At 42.1% G+C, this 15,641-nt stretch overlaps 2 protein-coding genes across 2 annotated transcripts in view; one reads left to right on the forward strand and one right to left on the reverse strand.

Annotated features, from left to right (window-relative positions):
- The window catches only part of drp2 (dystrophin related protein 2), a 165,411-nt gene extending 161,608 nt beyond the window's left edge, over positions 1 to 3,803 (forward strand). The window contains exon 23 of the mRNA XM_037540306.1: positions 971 to 3,803. The gene's annotated coding sequence lies outside the window, so the exon portion shown is untranslated. The remainder of the gene's footprint in view (positions 1 to 970) is intronic.
- On the reverse strand, positions 3,718 to 14,896 carry LOC108427879. Its single transcript, XM_017698438.2, has 8 exons — positions 14,608 to 14,896; positions 13,612 to 13,791; positions 11,959 to 12,147; positions 11,494 to 11,670; positions 8,500 to 8,641; positions 5,633 to 6,198; positions 5,282 to 5,426; positions 3,718 to 4,784 (listed from the first exon to the last, which is right to left on the reverse strand). Exons 1-8 carry the CDS (start codon positions 14,701 to 14,703, stop codon positions 3,880 to 3,882), a joined length of 2,400 nt encoding a protein of 799 aa, XP_017553927.1. The 5' UTR covers positions 14,704 to 14,896; the 3' UTR covers positions 3,718 to 3,879.
- Positions 14,897 to 15,641: the final 745 nt, after the last annotated feature.

A 15,641-nucleotide genomic window follows, 5' to 3' on the forward strand; every position in this document is an offset into this window, starting at 1 on the left:
ACATAGCGATGCTTAATGTAAAGCGTTACGCTATTTTCTTTACTAAAGAACCCTTGAGGAACTCTGAAGATCTTTTTTAAGAGTGCAATCGTCATTTATATAACATCCAGTTATTAAGGCCATTAAGTGTAAGTAAGTTAACAGAAAATGACACTGAAGCCTCAAAAACTGAAAATATTTTTAGTATTTAGTGTGTTCAGCATTTTCCTTTATTACAACTTCCATTCTTTTTTAGGAATCTTGCTTTCAGTTTTTCAAAGAAATCTGCAGGGGTGTTTTCCACACCTCCAAAGTTCAGTCTTAGAAGTTGATTGAGTTTTCTGCTTCTTGCAGTATCAAACATGGATTCAGTGATGATGTGGTCTGGGCTCTGGAGTAGCCAGTTCATTGTTGCCTGTTTCCTTTTCTCATTAATGGATATTTGACAGCTATGCATCCATCCAGACATTTAGTTGTCTTCTCACAATGGAAGGATAGATAGAAACACCTGTGGATTGTTTGTAGATTTTCTCAAAAATACAAGTTTTAGTCACTATTTATCTGATGGTGACAGTTTTAGTTTAGGTCTATCAGGTCTTGCATGGTTGTTAGGGGTTGCATTTTGTTTCTTTAAAAAAATATTTACTCAAGGTTTGGAAAACTCTTATTTCACTTATTGTCTTTTGACTTTTCCCTTCCTTACGCAAGTGGATCATCTTATATCCAATCTCATCAGAAAATAAATAACTTGTGCTTAATGGCTGTTTTGAGAGAAAATCCAATTTTGGTGTTCTCTGACTTTTTCAAAGTGCTGTACAACAATATTTTTTCATCAAATTCAAATCTCAAGAACAAATATGTTTACTTCAATGAGCAAAGAGTGAGAAATAATACATTTTTTTCATGCTGGCAATAATCATAACTTTTAAGGGTTAAACAAAACGTAGCTTTTTGCTTGCTTTAATTTTGTCTTTTTTCCATGCCCTTCCAGGTACCGCATTGCTCATCTAACCCTAGGTTTTGTCTGGAGTATGCAAGGCAGACAGACAGACAAACACAGATGGGCTCAGTAGATCAGAGGGTTCTTTATCCTGTCCTCACTGACTTCTGCACTGCAGCCTAAAAAGCTGAAGACATGAGTGATAACTAACATTTTCTTGGTGCCAAAGGCCAGCGCTTGATCCGTCCACTGTGCTAACCAGCTGCCTGTAGTAACGGCAGGCATGTGTGGCTTCTTCAGTACAGCACAACAACCTCTCCACAAACGATGCACAGAGAGGAGAGGGAGTCCTTGTACTTAAACCCGGTGCCAGCAACTTCAGATTTTTTTTTCTTTTTTAAATTCATATTTTTCTGTTTACTGCCAACTCATGCATTGAAATATTCACACATATACAGTCTGGACCTGGCCTTGTGTGGCCTCTGCTCTGAGCAGAGGAGCAGACTGCTGGGAGTCAGCGGGACAAGCAAATTTGCTCTGTAGAGTTGACACATTATCAGCAGAAGCCATTATTTTTTCACTATGGTCATAGTCCTGTATTTGTGCTCTTGACTGCTCCTAGCTATAACTGTGTGACCCCCCTCCCCCACCAACCCCCCACATATTTGCCGCTCTTGCCTCTGTTGTTATACGTCGCTCACACTCGGTCACCCACAAACATATCACTGCTTATATACAAAGGATCTGCAAAGAGATAAGCGGCGATTTTACGGCTCTTCGGCTTTCATGGAGCAGGGGGAAGGTCTCATGGTGAGGGAGATTTGTAGCACAACACAGCGTGTGCTTTGTTGTGAAAGCTTTCACCTGAAAAATGACAGGCCTCTGCTGTGCACTGTGCAGAAGCGGCAGGTTGGCCTGATCTCCCAAAAACCTGCACCTCCAAAGCCCATCAGGGACTGGCACACTTCAGATACAGCACAGCCTTTGCGCCTTAACTCCTGCAGACAGGGCAGCACGCATCTCATAAACAGAGCTAGCCTTAGATCACCTCTCCCTCTTTCATTTTGTGTTCTTCTCAGTTCCACTGTCTGAGGAGAGGAAAGTGAAAAGCAAGTGATGCAGGATTATTTTACATTATGGTTAAGGAGGCGGACAGCAAATTGATCCCACTCTTTGTAAGCACACAGAAAGAAAAAAAGGCTTTTTGTAGAGCGATTTATTGGGGGCTGTCAGATTTGTATGAGAAGAAGAAATGTGTTGGGAGAGGCAGCAGCACTGGAATACCATGAGAGAGAGAGAGACAGACAGAGAGATGCAGAGAGGGGGAATTAAAATGGGAACAGAGAGAAAGAGAAGGTGAGCAATGAAAGTTGCAAGTAAGAGACTGGCTGTGTAAATATTCACTTGGGTAGGTTTAGCCATAGCAGCCCTGTAGGTGTCAGATTAGCTGCTGCTGGGGGAGGGAGAAGGAAAGAGAGAGGGCGAGAGAGTGGGAGGGAGGGAGGGAGAGGGAGAGAGAGAGAGAGAGAGAGAGAAAAGAAAGAAGGAACAGATAGAGAATGTTTTCTGTTTGTTCCAGCAAATGCTCTGAAGTCATTATCTCCTGTCTCAAGAAGCAGTGCCTGCTTCTCCACCTTTCCCTGAAGAAAGCCTTCTAAAGCCTGATTTTTCAGGGCACAGATTTTTAGTTTGAATCCCATTGCACATTCTTCAGGCAGAATGTTCTCATTTGACATCACTGTGCACTGAACTGTCTGTTTATTTTGATGCGGTTGCTAGGGAACTGTCCCAGAGGAACTGGTTGCTCTCTGGAAAGGTGAGGCATCGTTCATAATAGAGGAGATGGAAATAAGCATATGGAAAGAGAAGGAGAGAGACAGACAGATGAGTCAAGTAAGAGAATGTGTGAGAGGTGAACACCTCCCCCACCCAAGCTGCCTGTCACTGTTTAGCTGGCATGGCTCTTCATTAAAATCAACATCTTTTACACCCAGCAGAAACACCTGTTATTTTACTGAACACATTTTAAGAGAAAGAACACAATGCACTCACATCCAAACTCCATGTATTTGTTTAATTTATTTTCACTGTTTATTCATATGTCAGATCCCATTTTACATATGCAGGAAAGAACTTTTTGTATCCCAATGTCAGATTATATTTAACATATTTTTTCCCTTCCTAAAGCATACTGGCACAGGAATGTCAAACTCTTTGTGACAGTGAAATTGTGAGACCGGACATGGTAGCAAATCATTTACATCATCGCTATGCTTTGCTACCTTTGGTACCTTCAGTTTCTACCAGACGTTTTATTTTTTCCTTGAGCTTATACCAGCTATTACTCCACAGTTTACTCATTTCCAAAATGAGATTTAATGACTCTCAGTAGGTGTGCAGCCTCTGGGTTTTGTAGCATGACTGGAATGGTCTCAGAATGATGTGGTACTACATGCCATTGCTAAGGGCTGTCTCTACTGTTTTTAGCTCCACTAATGAACGCATTCATTATTTTAGTTTGTAAGTAGCAGACCGGCAGGTCACAACACCTATGCTGGCCTTGGCTCCTGTTGGTCAGCAGGCTTGTTTTCTCACTATAATACTGGGCATTGATTTAACCTCTGAACCTGTGATGTTACTTACATCCATGTTGCATTTTCTCATGCTTTTACTTGACAAGTACAGACATTCCACTGAGTCTGTGTTCAAGTGTTTATCAATTTGTAATGCACTATTACTTTTTTATTACATAATACATTGTCTGTTTCCCTTGTTTTTAATTTATATAAAATGTTTGTGAAATCAAAAGCTTTTTTAAAAATGAATGGGTTACTGGCTGCTTTCTACTCATTGTGTACAGAGAAATAAATTTGTATTTGTTATACACATTGTCTGCTGCGCCTGCTTTAGTGCTCCAGGACACGTCCCTGAGTTTAAGTAGGGAAATGGGGAATAGATATTCATGTTTTTTTAGGTTTGTTTTTAGCAATTTTAGAAGTGTTTTTCGCAGATGATGCTTTGGATGCACTGGCTTTAGTGGGTGATTCTTTAGGAAACGTTTTTCCAACTGCGTTCTTTCCCTGAGTGCCCCGGTTACTACTACTAGTCATCCTTTTTTTCTTGGTCTCGGCCCTGTTGCTCTGTTGTGCCTGTCCTTCTCCCTTTTTAGCCTCTGGCTCACTAGAGCCCTGCTCCCCACTGCCTGCTATGGGGAGCTCTTCTTGGACTTCAGTGCTCTCTGTTCCAGCTGTGATTTTAACAGCCTCTTCCTGGGCAGTTGTAAGAGAGACATCCCTGACCATGCTATCAGTGTACAATCTCAGTGTACTGTCCAGATAATCTCTCGTGACTTTGGCTTGGGCTAAACCTTTGCCCTTATCTATAGGCTTGTTATCTGACTCTGCCTTCCCCTCTGTTAGGCCCGGACAGCCTGCCTGCTCCTTGTTCAAGCTTTTTGTTTTCTCGTCCTGTTGCTCTTTATTGCCTGGTGGGCTGAATGTGCTCTCCACCTCTTCTTTGTCAGAGTCATCAGTTTTCACTTGTTGTCCTTCATCCTTGACCACTACCAAGCTCTCTTCGGTAGTTTTGCTCTCATCTGCCCATTTCACCTCCTTTTTCTTTTCAGACTTGCTACCTTTTTTGGTCTGGGCCTTCTCCCACTTCTCCTTACTGGTGGTCCAGTAGTTCTTCTTATCATGAATATGCTTGACCCGGAGATTCTCTCCAAGCCTCTTCAGCTCTTGCTGCACGATGGGCTTGAACTTGGGGTCGAGACACACCACTCTGGAGAAGTCACACCGAGCTTCAGCCTCATTGTACAAGGCTGAATGAGCACGAGCACGCTGATAGACAGCTTTCAGATTGTCTTTGAGAGGGAGAGAGAAACAGAGAGAGAGAGAGAGAAAGAGAGAGACATAGAAAGAGTGTGAAGTCCAGCCACACATCGACTTCACAATAAATAATTCAGGTAAAAGAAAACAACAGTTTTTACTCTTTACAGAGGGCTGCTGGATGGAATTACCAGGGGAATGCAGAAAAAAAAATCAATATGGTGAATGATGCAAGCGCTTTAAACTTCTTGGGAAAGCGAAGGATTGACGAATGAAACATCCAGTCAGGGTGGCAAAGAAGGAGCATGCAGCATATTGCATCTGACACACAGCTGAAGGCCCTGTATTGCTCTAAAGAGTGAGTGAAAACTGTAATTACCCAGTTCACTACGGAATTGCAGGGGGATAGATCTATACACTGCTACTTCTTTTCTTGCCTGCTCTCTGAGATAGAAACAGTGTGGGAGAACAAGAATGCGTTTATGTACATGGAGAGGTTTTCTGCCCATTTAAGTCCTGAGTGTGAACTCACCTTTGTGATTCTTCAGCAGTTTGTTGTTGAGATTGACCACCTCTTGGTATTCCCCAAGCTCAAACTTGCACTGGCTGAGATTGAGAGTGAGTGGCAGACGCACTTTCTCTAGGGAGTCCCAGTCTTCTCCCTCATAGTCCACTACCTAAGCACACACATGCACACAGTGACAGTTATGGCTGGGTGAGCACTGCATTGTTTAAATCCCTTCAGGGATCTCTATATTCTCTGTATACTATTCCACAGAAACACACTATACTTCTCCACTGTGAGAAGAACAAGAAGGTGCTTTTCTAATGTTCCCATTGTGGTGTAAAAGTTGATTTATTTACCTTATCTATCAGCACTCACCTTGGTCTGAAGATAGTCTACATACTCCAGGGCCTCCTTGAATTTCACCATGGCCTCAGCATAACGCTGTTCCTTAATATAGAAACTGCCTTCATCTTGGAGAATCATAATTAGCCGTAACATCTGCTGCCGGTCCTTGCCCTCAATCAGAGCTGCTATTCGCTCACTGGCCTCTGACTTCGGATCTTCTGCTTCACTCTTTTGCGTGTTTACCTTAACAGCTGATGCACTCTTCACCTCCTCTTTGACCTCCCGCTGAAGACACTGGACATCCTCACTCAGATTCTCTTTTGTCTCCTGCTCAGCCATTATTTCTTCCTCCTTCACCTCCTCATTCTCTTTTTCTCCCTTATTCTTCTCTTTCTCCTCAAGCATGTTCCAGTACCTCTCCTTGTCCTCCCAGTATTTCTCCTTCATTCTTTCAGAGAGGATCTTCAGCTCTTTATGCACCAGCCTGGCTAGAGTCACATCCAAGTTGGCCACCATCAGGAAGTCTCGCTTGGCCTCCTTCTCACTCCACACGGCAGCATAAGCTTTTGCTCGTTTATAATAAGCCTTCACGCAGTCTAGGGAATGGGAAAAGAGAGAAAAAGTGCAGGTCACTTTAAACAAGGCAGTTGCAGTTTCACCCTTCCACTTTTGATGTGTCACTATGGAGTATATGCTCTAGCTTTTCAAAGCAAACTAGCTTAGACTGCATCTCACCCGGGGCTGTGTGCGCGCCTTACACAAATCACTGCATTGTGTTGCGGCGTGAAGTGTTGTTATTGTGAAGATAAGGTTTTCGTAGTGTGAAAGAAACACACCACAGGGCCTAATCCCATATATGTGTCACTTTATCCCACTCAAGTAGGACACACGCACATAAACACACATTCTTAATCCTCGCTCTGTGCTGAGTGGGCTTGTGAGCCTAGTAAAGATCCCCCCACCGATGGCTCTGTGCTGCTCCTCTTTCATTTGATCTCACTTCACATTAAATCTTTCATTTTGCCAACATTTAAATAGACCTTATTCTTCTGCTGTAGCCTCTGGCAATAATGCTGCCACTGCTGTGCAACTACAGCAAGTGAATTTCAGGAGATGGCTCTGCAGACAACCCACAAAGGAAAGCGGTAAAGAGCACGAGATGGAAGATTTAAACTGATAGAGACAACAAAGTGTGGATGACACATGAGGCAGGATGGAGAGAAAGGAATGAGGAGAACAGCAAGGAAAGTTGATTTTGCAGAATGCAAAGACGAATGTGACACCAGTTTTACGGCTTGTTATGCAGAAGGCTCATTATGAGAGCTCGGAAGGTACTCACACGGCCTCTGGGGCATGTACAGGAGGTAAGCACATCTGTCTCCTGGTTGCAGTCGGCAAGGCTTACTTAGCACTGTTACTGTAGCTTGCTAAATGCACAGTGAGCTATGGATAAATAAGCAAATACCAAACACTGCCATATTCTATAAAAGCAGGAGGATAATACCTAAAGCAAAGGCCTATTTCATCCGACACTAAAGTGGATAAACTGTGACTGAAAGCTACTGGTAGCCATTTCATGTGCTTTAATTGGCATAAAAGCAGCTAGGCCCTACAAGTCTTCATTTATTATTAATAAAGTTAGAAGCTTGGGAAAGTTTTCCTTTAACTTGTGAAATGAAATCCCAGATAGCATGCAGATGCAGGCCAACTCTGATAAAGATATAGCACTGCTGGCCCAGGGTCGACACTGGTAAACTGCATGTGAGGCAAAACTGGCCTGCTTATTAAAATGCTCATTTGGTCCACATGTTACGAATAATGTAGGGTTAAACTGTATATTTTTGTTAGTCCAACATAATCTGCCTCAGTACAAGGAACACTACTACATATCCCTATTTGCAATTTAATTCAGATTTAGGTTATATTTATTTGTGACTGCTTAAAATGTTGTGTTCACTGAACATCAAATAGTATGTTAATAGAACAATAATGTCACGATTGCCCCCTCCCAATCCTACATGTGCTTTGGTTTTGTTTTGGTCTTGTCCATGCGATTCCTTGTTTTGTTTCTTCCCGGTCCTGTCCCCTTGTTTCCAGACCCTGCCCCTTATTGTAACCACCTGTGTTAACCACCTGTGTCTTGTTAACCCTTGTTATTCCTTGTATTTAAGCCCTGTGTTTTCCCCTGTTAGTTTGCTGGTCTTTGTTTGGTCATTGTATTATTTAGCATCATTCTTCCAGCCTCTGTTGTGTGTTTTTCCTGTGTTTTTCATTTTCCTCATGTCTGTCCCTCGTTCTCTCCATGTTGGCTCTTTGACCCTGGACCGTTTTGACCCTGATAATGGATTTGCCCTTAATAAATCTCACTTCTCTTCACATATGTGTCTGCATCATCATCGCTCCCACACGTTACAAATAAAACTTACCTGATGTTCAACTGTCTTTTAGATCAGCCATGTAGCTTAATTGTGCAACCATGAGTTCAAGTCCCATCAATGCTACAGTATCTGCAGCTGATGGAACACATTCTAGAAGGGGAAGTACATGCTAGCCTCCACTCCCTGAGCCTGGTGGCTCTGTGAAACAGGGAAGTTGCTGTAACAGCCTGTCTGTGGTGTGGTGGGTCAGTACTAGCAGTGGTGTTGTAAAGGTGGCTGAGATGCGGCTCTCTAATGGCAGTAAACAGGCTGGGTTCTGGCAACCGTATCTGGCCCTCTTTTGTGCCATCATCAGTATGTGGGCCGCAAGTAAATGCTGGTTATGGCTGGCATTTGGGTCATATTAAATTTTCTATCTGGGATGTGCTTTTTGGGTCATATTAAATTTTCTATCTGGGATGTGCTGCAGTCTTGTGGGATTTAGTGTTTTGGGTCATTGTGAAGCTGCAGGAGTCTTACCTTTGTGCTTCTCTATCAGTTCGGTGGCGTGCTCAATCACCTCATAGTATTCTTCTAGCTCCAGCATACACTGACAGTAGTTGAGGACCAGAGGGATGATGAGCTTGCCCACGTTAATATAATCCTCATCTCCCGGCATCTCCTGCACAGTACAAAACACAACCTTGTTAGTGGTGGAGAGAGATATCTGAAACTACATGACCTCTATATTCCTCCCATATAGCCTCCTGCTAAGCCCCATGAGCAGCTCCAGCCCTTCTTTTCCTAAAACTATTCTGGAGGAGTTGCAGGAGTTACCTAACATTTCATGACCCTCATGTTTCTTAGAGATGAAATGATGCCGTCACACACTCAGTATTATAGTGAAAATGCCCTGCAAATGTAGTGTATTTAGATTTTGTTCTTCTAATATACTGATAACCATCCATTTTCATATGAGAGCCTGTCAAAGCAGCCCCTCTAGCCCATTACCCTAGAACTATATTGAATAATTAACTGAGTTTACACAGAGCTCCTATGGATCTGTCTAAACTACTTGATTGTGTTACCCATTCTAATACTTTTTGTATCATAATGGTTTTATAATGTGTTCAAACTAACCCAAAATGTGTTAAACATAACTGGGTACAGAAATATTTCAACACATTTTGTGTTAAATGGAACTGATGTGTGTAGTTAGAGACGGAATGTCTTGTTTTTTAACAACAACGTCAACCGCAGCAAATGTCCTTTTAAAGAGAGTGGCCTGTGCAAGTGCTACTTTGTGTGCCATATTCTTTGAGCTCCCCCTGAACTGCAGAGCCTGTGGACGATGCCACAATATAAATAAATGTAATTACAGTATGCTAGTTAGATGGAAACTTTTTATGTTGTCTGTGAGAGTTGCCTAAAATGATAGGATATCAGGATACCACTGGGGTTGTCCTAAAGTTAGGACAGTGTTTGAGAAACTTTGTCTAGTAAGCATGCTTCCCATGCTGAAAAGCATTTAATGCTGTTCTGTGCTGGCTTAAACTGGTCTATTGCTGGTCTGATTCTGGTTTAGCTGGTTGACCAGCATATCAACATCAAAAGACAACATATGCCGGTTCTGGTGGTGATCAGCATTTCAGTGTCCATTGCTTTAGTTTATGCTGTTTTTTTTAGCAGGGTCTGTAATCCTACTTTCTTATCTGGAGTTGGCATAAGATTATGAATTTTAGAAACTGTTATTGTGAATGTTTACTGTCCTAAATTAAGTTGTAACTGAAGAGGTAAGACTTCAGAGTAAGGATGTTTTGTAATACAGCCCCTGGTATTAGCGTTCTATTTAGTCCGCTGTCATAGAGGCAACATAAATGGACATCTTCTACAACATGCTGCAGTGAGAAGCTTTTTCAAAGGATATTAAAGCAGTTTATATGTCTACAGTCTGGAGCTGCTTTAAAGAGGAAGCTTAAACCAAGTGAAATCTGCAGCTCCAGTGTTTCCGTTGTAATTACAGTAGCGCCTCCTTTGTCTTGTAGACACATAAAATGAGTAGAGACAATTTTCTGCCTCTTGCCTTGAGCGACGTGCTGTCAAAACCACATGCTAAATATACTTTAGCAATATGCTTCACCTTCCAGTCATGCCCAGTTAAAAATGAGAAGAACATAAAATGAGAGAAGGACTGGAGGAAGATGATTGAGGATTCGAAATTGGTGGAAGAAACATCAACAACCTTTGAGTGGAAAATCTGGAAAACCTGAAGGCCCTTACAAGGGAGGTTAAAAATGAAAGTATAATGATGATACTTCATCTGAATATGATTAAGACTAAGGTGATGATGACAGGAAAGACCAGTAAATTTACATTGATGGAGAACATGTGGAAATGGTCGACAACTTTCACCTATTCCGATCCATTATCAACAACAGGATCTAGCACTTCAGAAATATGACACAGATTATTGCTCAGCAAAACAAGGAGGAAGGACCTTTAAAAGATCTTTAAATGCAATGTCTCTCTAAAAACAAAGATCACAATTGTCCAGGCTATGATTTTCTCTGTTGTTCTTTATGAGTGTAAAAGTTGGAAACAAATAAGTGTGACAGGAAAAATACAGATGCTTTTGAACTTTTAAGAGAACATTGGATGGAAAAGAAAACATTCAAATGCATCCTAAATGTAATCAAGCCTCACCTCTCTCTCGAAATCAAGATAACCAAACTAAAGCTATCTTACTTTGGACATATGAGAAAAACCAATTCATTGGAAAAGACCATTATGATTGGAAGAGTTGAAGGTAAAAGAGGAAGAGGACGACTAGCTACAAGATGGATGGATACATTTAGAAGAATCATAAACAAGCCTTTGAGAAGCCTGAAGACCTAAACAGAAGACCAGATATTCTGGAGAAACACTATCCCTATGTTTAGGCAGGAGTCAGAAATGACTTGATAGCACGTAAGTCCAATAATACATAGCATTTCTCCATATTCCATTATTATATCATAAGTTGCTGAAGACAAGTTGCCATGTACACTAAACTATTCCAGAACAGCCTGCCAAAAAATACTCAGCTGATAACAGCCCTTTGCTCAAAAGTGACCTCTGATGACCAGTCAAACACACCAAAAAGACAACTTACAACCTCAAAGCACATATCCATGGTTTATCAGCCAATAATTAGAATAAAACAGACAATAATACATTTTATATGAGTGTCATGGTACTTAAGCAGTCCTTTTGCTGCTGTTGCCATGCACTGTCAGGAATAAGGCACTACTCTGTACCTTTCAAAGTACAAATGCTTTACACACACACACACACACACACACACATATATATATATATATTTGTAAAGGTAAAAGGCTGCACCTCTCCCGAGGAAAGTGAAAGCGGTGCACCCTAAGGACCACTATCTTTACATTGTACCTTTGGGCTGTGCAGTACCCTTAGTTCCAACTATGTAGAACTATTTTTCCCATCCTCCTTCCTGCTAATCCTTCCAGTAGCTCTTGCCTGTCTTACCCTGGACTGGACAACCCGAAGCAGCAGCACAGCCTCCTTGTACTTCTCGGAGGCCTCACGGTAGTGGCCCTGCCGGACCAGGTTGTTGCCCTGGAGATGGAGGGAGGGCACCATTTGCATCTTCTCGTCCTTGTCCATAAGCCAGGACTCGCGGTGGTAGGAGAGCGGGTCGCCCACCTGAGTGAGGTACATGGAACAGACTGTGAGAGGAGAGAGAGAGCCCGTCGTGCTTGGCTGAGGATTGGAAACTGCTTTTCTCCCCTGTGTGTATCGCATGATTGCCTGGCAGTCTGTTGTGTTCTGCCTTGAGTGGTTTGGGCAGCAGCGAGAAATCTGTTGTAGGTTGCAGGAGTGGGATTGTAGTAAAATTGGTTGTGTTGAAGGGCACGTATGTATGTGTCTGTGTGTGTGTGTGTGTATGTGTGTGTGTGTGTGTGTGTGTGTGTGTGTGTACACCCATCCTACCGAGATTAGCTCCATGATGAAGATTAGCGGCTGTGGCTCTCTCATCAGCTCATCGAGCTCAGGGAAGCCTGTGGAGTGGTAGGTGAACACATTGCCCATACCACACATGTGTTTGTGCCCTTCCAGTGGGTCTTTTCCCTGAGCGGCCAGTCGCATTCCTTTAGAGACGATCGGGTACAGTCCTGTGTGCTGAGCAATATTAAGATATTAAAAAATAATAAGATATATATGAGGCAAATCTTAACAGACAAGTATTGTGGCTTTTAATTTATTATATGGTGTAAAAACTATACTTAGAAAATAAAAATACATATACACTACATGGACAAAAGTATTAGGACACTTACAGGAGCTTTTATGATATCTCATTCTAAATCCACAAGCATTCGTATGGAGTTGGACCCCTCTTTGCAGCTATGTTTTTCTACACCAAATCCATCCTGTCATGCTTTTATAGGCCTTGCTTTGTGCACTGGGGCAAAGTCATGATGTAACAGAAAAGGGCTTTCCCAAAGTGTTCCCACAGAGTTGGACGCATATAATTGTCCAAAATGTCTTGGTATGCTGAAGCAAAAACACCACATAGCATAGTGGCGGTGTGCTTTACACCACTCCATCTGACGACTGGCATTGTGCATTTTAATTTTAGGCTGGTTTGTAGCTGCTTGGCCATGGTAACCCATTTCATGAAGCTCCTAACATGCAGTGCTTTTCCTAATGTTGCTTCCAGACACAATTTAGAACTCTTTAGTGAGTGATTCAACAGTGGATAGGCAGTGTGCACTTCAGCACTCGACGGCCCCACTCTGTGAGTTTATGTGATTTACCACTTCTAAGCTATTGTTGCTCATAGGTGCTTCCATTTCACAATAACAAGAATTTATTGTTACTTGTTACTACATTAATGTCAGTTTGGATTTATAGTATGGAAACTGTTTTAATGGTAGTATTATGTAAATATATATCAGTCAAAAGTTACCTATACACTCCCAGTCTGCCTAGATGGTTTTACTATTTTATTCCACATTTCTGAATAATTGTGTGGACATAAAACTATAAAATAACACATATGAAACTGAGAGACAGAAGAAGATACACACGGGACTTACTGTGGTAGAAAAGACTTGTTGGAGGAGTATTTTAAAAATATGCTTTTCATACATAATTATCAACTTTTCCATTTTCCAATCTTGTAAACAAATTTGATCTACATTCAAGCAAAAGGCTTCGAAAGAAATTGTATTTAAGTATTTAAGCTTAGGGAAAAAAACATATTTACTAGTATTCAGTTAGGTACAAACCTTTAACTGCTAGTGTATATATGATGTGTGGATGTGTTAAGTGTGTGTGTGTGTGTGTGTGTGTATGTATATATGTATACACATATGTTGGGTTTGTTCTGGTGAATTGCAAATAGGTAGTGGTAATTGTCTTTATTTTGTCGTTTACGGGGAGAAAAATGATTTAAGATACGTTAAAAGCTAGTCAGTGTAGGACGTCACCCGGGGTTGTCTCATATGCATAAGAATAAGGAAACTCTCCACCCTTACGTGAGCACTAATTACGATCCTATTTCGACTCCCTGCTCGGTTCCTGAGTGGGGGAGGCAGCTGAAGGAGCCGAAGGAGATTTATTCTGAACTCTTGCACTTACGGTGGCATCGCACCAGAACTCCGCCACTTCGCCGATCCTCATGGATGTTAGCAGCACCTCCCACACCTCCAGCTTGAACATCTTCCCCACGAAAATCTCGGTGGGGCGCTTGTTCTTGCGACTGTCGTCAATCACCGTTCTCTCGAAGTTGTCCAATAGTGTCTGGAAGTGGAATACCAACTTTTGGAGAGAGAGAGAGAGAGAGAGAGAGAGAGAGAGAGAGAGGATTAGGAGAGAGCAGAGGAACTAAGGTAATATGATGTTTTCCAGCTTCCCCACACACCTCAAGTGTGTCAGTGAATCTAGCGTGTGTGTGTGTGTGTGTGTGTGATTTTGGTCTTCAGTTAAGGGGCCCCTCTTCCGCTCGCTCTCTCTCTCTCTCTCTCTCTCTATTTCTTTAGTTTGCCGCTGGTTCCTTTGCTTTTTGAAAGAAGTTATTTCTGGTCCGACGCTGCCCCACTGAAATGAGTCATTTTAATACGTTGTCCGTTTGAACTCGGCCGATATGCAGGCACCTCGACAGAATGAGAGCATACACACACTCACACACACGCAGAGCGGCACACAGCTGCTGAATGGAGAGATTAATGTTGGCATTGTCGTGGAAAATGTTTGTCATCATCTCCAAGCCCGAGGCCATATGGCTGGACAAGGCTAGTAGAAAAAGAGAGAGGGAGAGAGAGAGGAGGAAAAAAAGAGGGGAGGGGAAAAAAAAAAGACACCCCCCCCAAAAAAAAAGAAAGCGAAACAAAACCTGTTCAGGCTAGTTGGTTGCCGAACTTCTGTTTAACTGTTTTATGGACCACATGGGCTAATCTGCTTTTTTTTTCATTAAATCATCATTAAAAACTCTCTACAGCAGACTCTTATAGATGTAAACTGTGCGACATAAACCCGTCCAGGAACAAAGCTAAAAAAAACATTTCTCGCTAGGCTTTATTTTGATTGGAGAAGTCATTCCTGCCATTACAAACCTTCCATATGAGTGAGTCTTACCTTTGTCCCGCTGGGGAAGTGAGGCAGAGGGCCCCGGCCTCCATGCAAAATCATCTTCTTCACTCCGGGATGTTTGAGTAGATACGTTTCCTCCATTTTTTTTCTTAAGTTTTCTTGCAAAGTAGACCTGAGTGAGAGAGCTTTGATAAGTGCTGTGGTCTGTATATGTGTGAGAGAGTGCAAGAGGGAGTTAAGTCTTCTGCACTCTGTTAATTAACAGGCTGAAGAAGGGAGCCGGCTAGCATGGGGCAGTCCCGGTGAGGCTTGCCTGCTTTCTGACAGATGGCTGGATTAGCAGGTTGAGTATGGCCACTTTAATCTGTCTCGGCTAATCCCCCAACCGCCCCTGAATCTTCAGCATAATCCTCTGCAAGAAGCAGAGGGCCCTGTGACCAAAGGCCGGAACTCAGGATATGGGAGGTTAAGATCATTCTGGAAAGCAGAGATTCTAGAAGGCTGAAGGACTGCAAAGTGTGGGCGGTTTTACAGTTCAAGTGAGAGTGAATTTTGGCACAGAGAATGATCTGGAAGAATCGGGTGCCAATTGTCAGGGCAGCTAGAGACTTAATGGCTGCTGGGAGGGTAAATCTTCAGTCAGTTAACACTGCTTAAACTACAAATATCAGAAGAACTTCAGCTTCAACCTGAGTGATGATACACTGTAAACTCTTAATTAACTCTAATTAGTAGACCTTACTTTTAAAAAAAAAGCATGCAAACCGATTGCCTTAAAAAAGCAAGTGGAATAGGTATTGTATTTTATACCAACTAATGCTTATTTAATATACACTGCTCAAAAAAATAAAGGGAACACTTAAACAACACAATATAACTCCAAGTAAATCAAACTTCTGTGAAATCAAACTGTCCCCCTAATAAGCAACACTGATTGACAATCAATTTCACATGCTGTTGTGCAAATGGAATAGACAACAAGTGGAAATTATTGGCAATTAGCAAGACACACTCAATAAAGAAGTGGTTCTGCAGGTGGGGACCACAGACCACTTCTCAGTACCGATGCTTTCTGGCTT

The sequence above is a fragment of the Pygocentrus nattereri genome, chromosome 8 (genome assembly GCF_015220715.1).
Source record: "Pygocentrus nattereri isolate fPygNat1 chromosome 8, fPygNat1.pri, whole genome shotgun sequence".
NCBI lineage: Eukaryota > Metazoa > Chordata > Actinopteri > Characiformes > Serrasalmidae > Pygocentrus > Pygocentrus nattereri.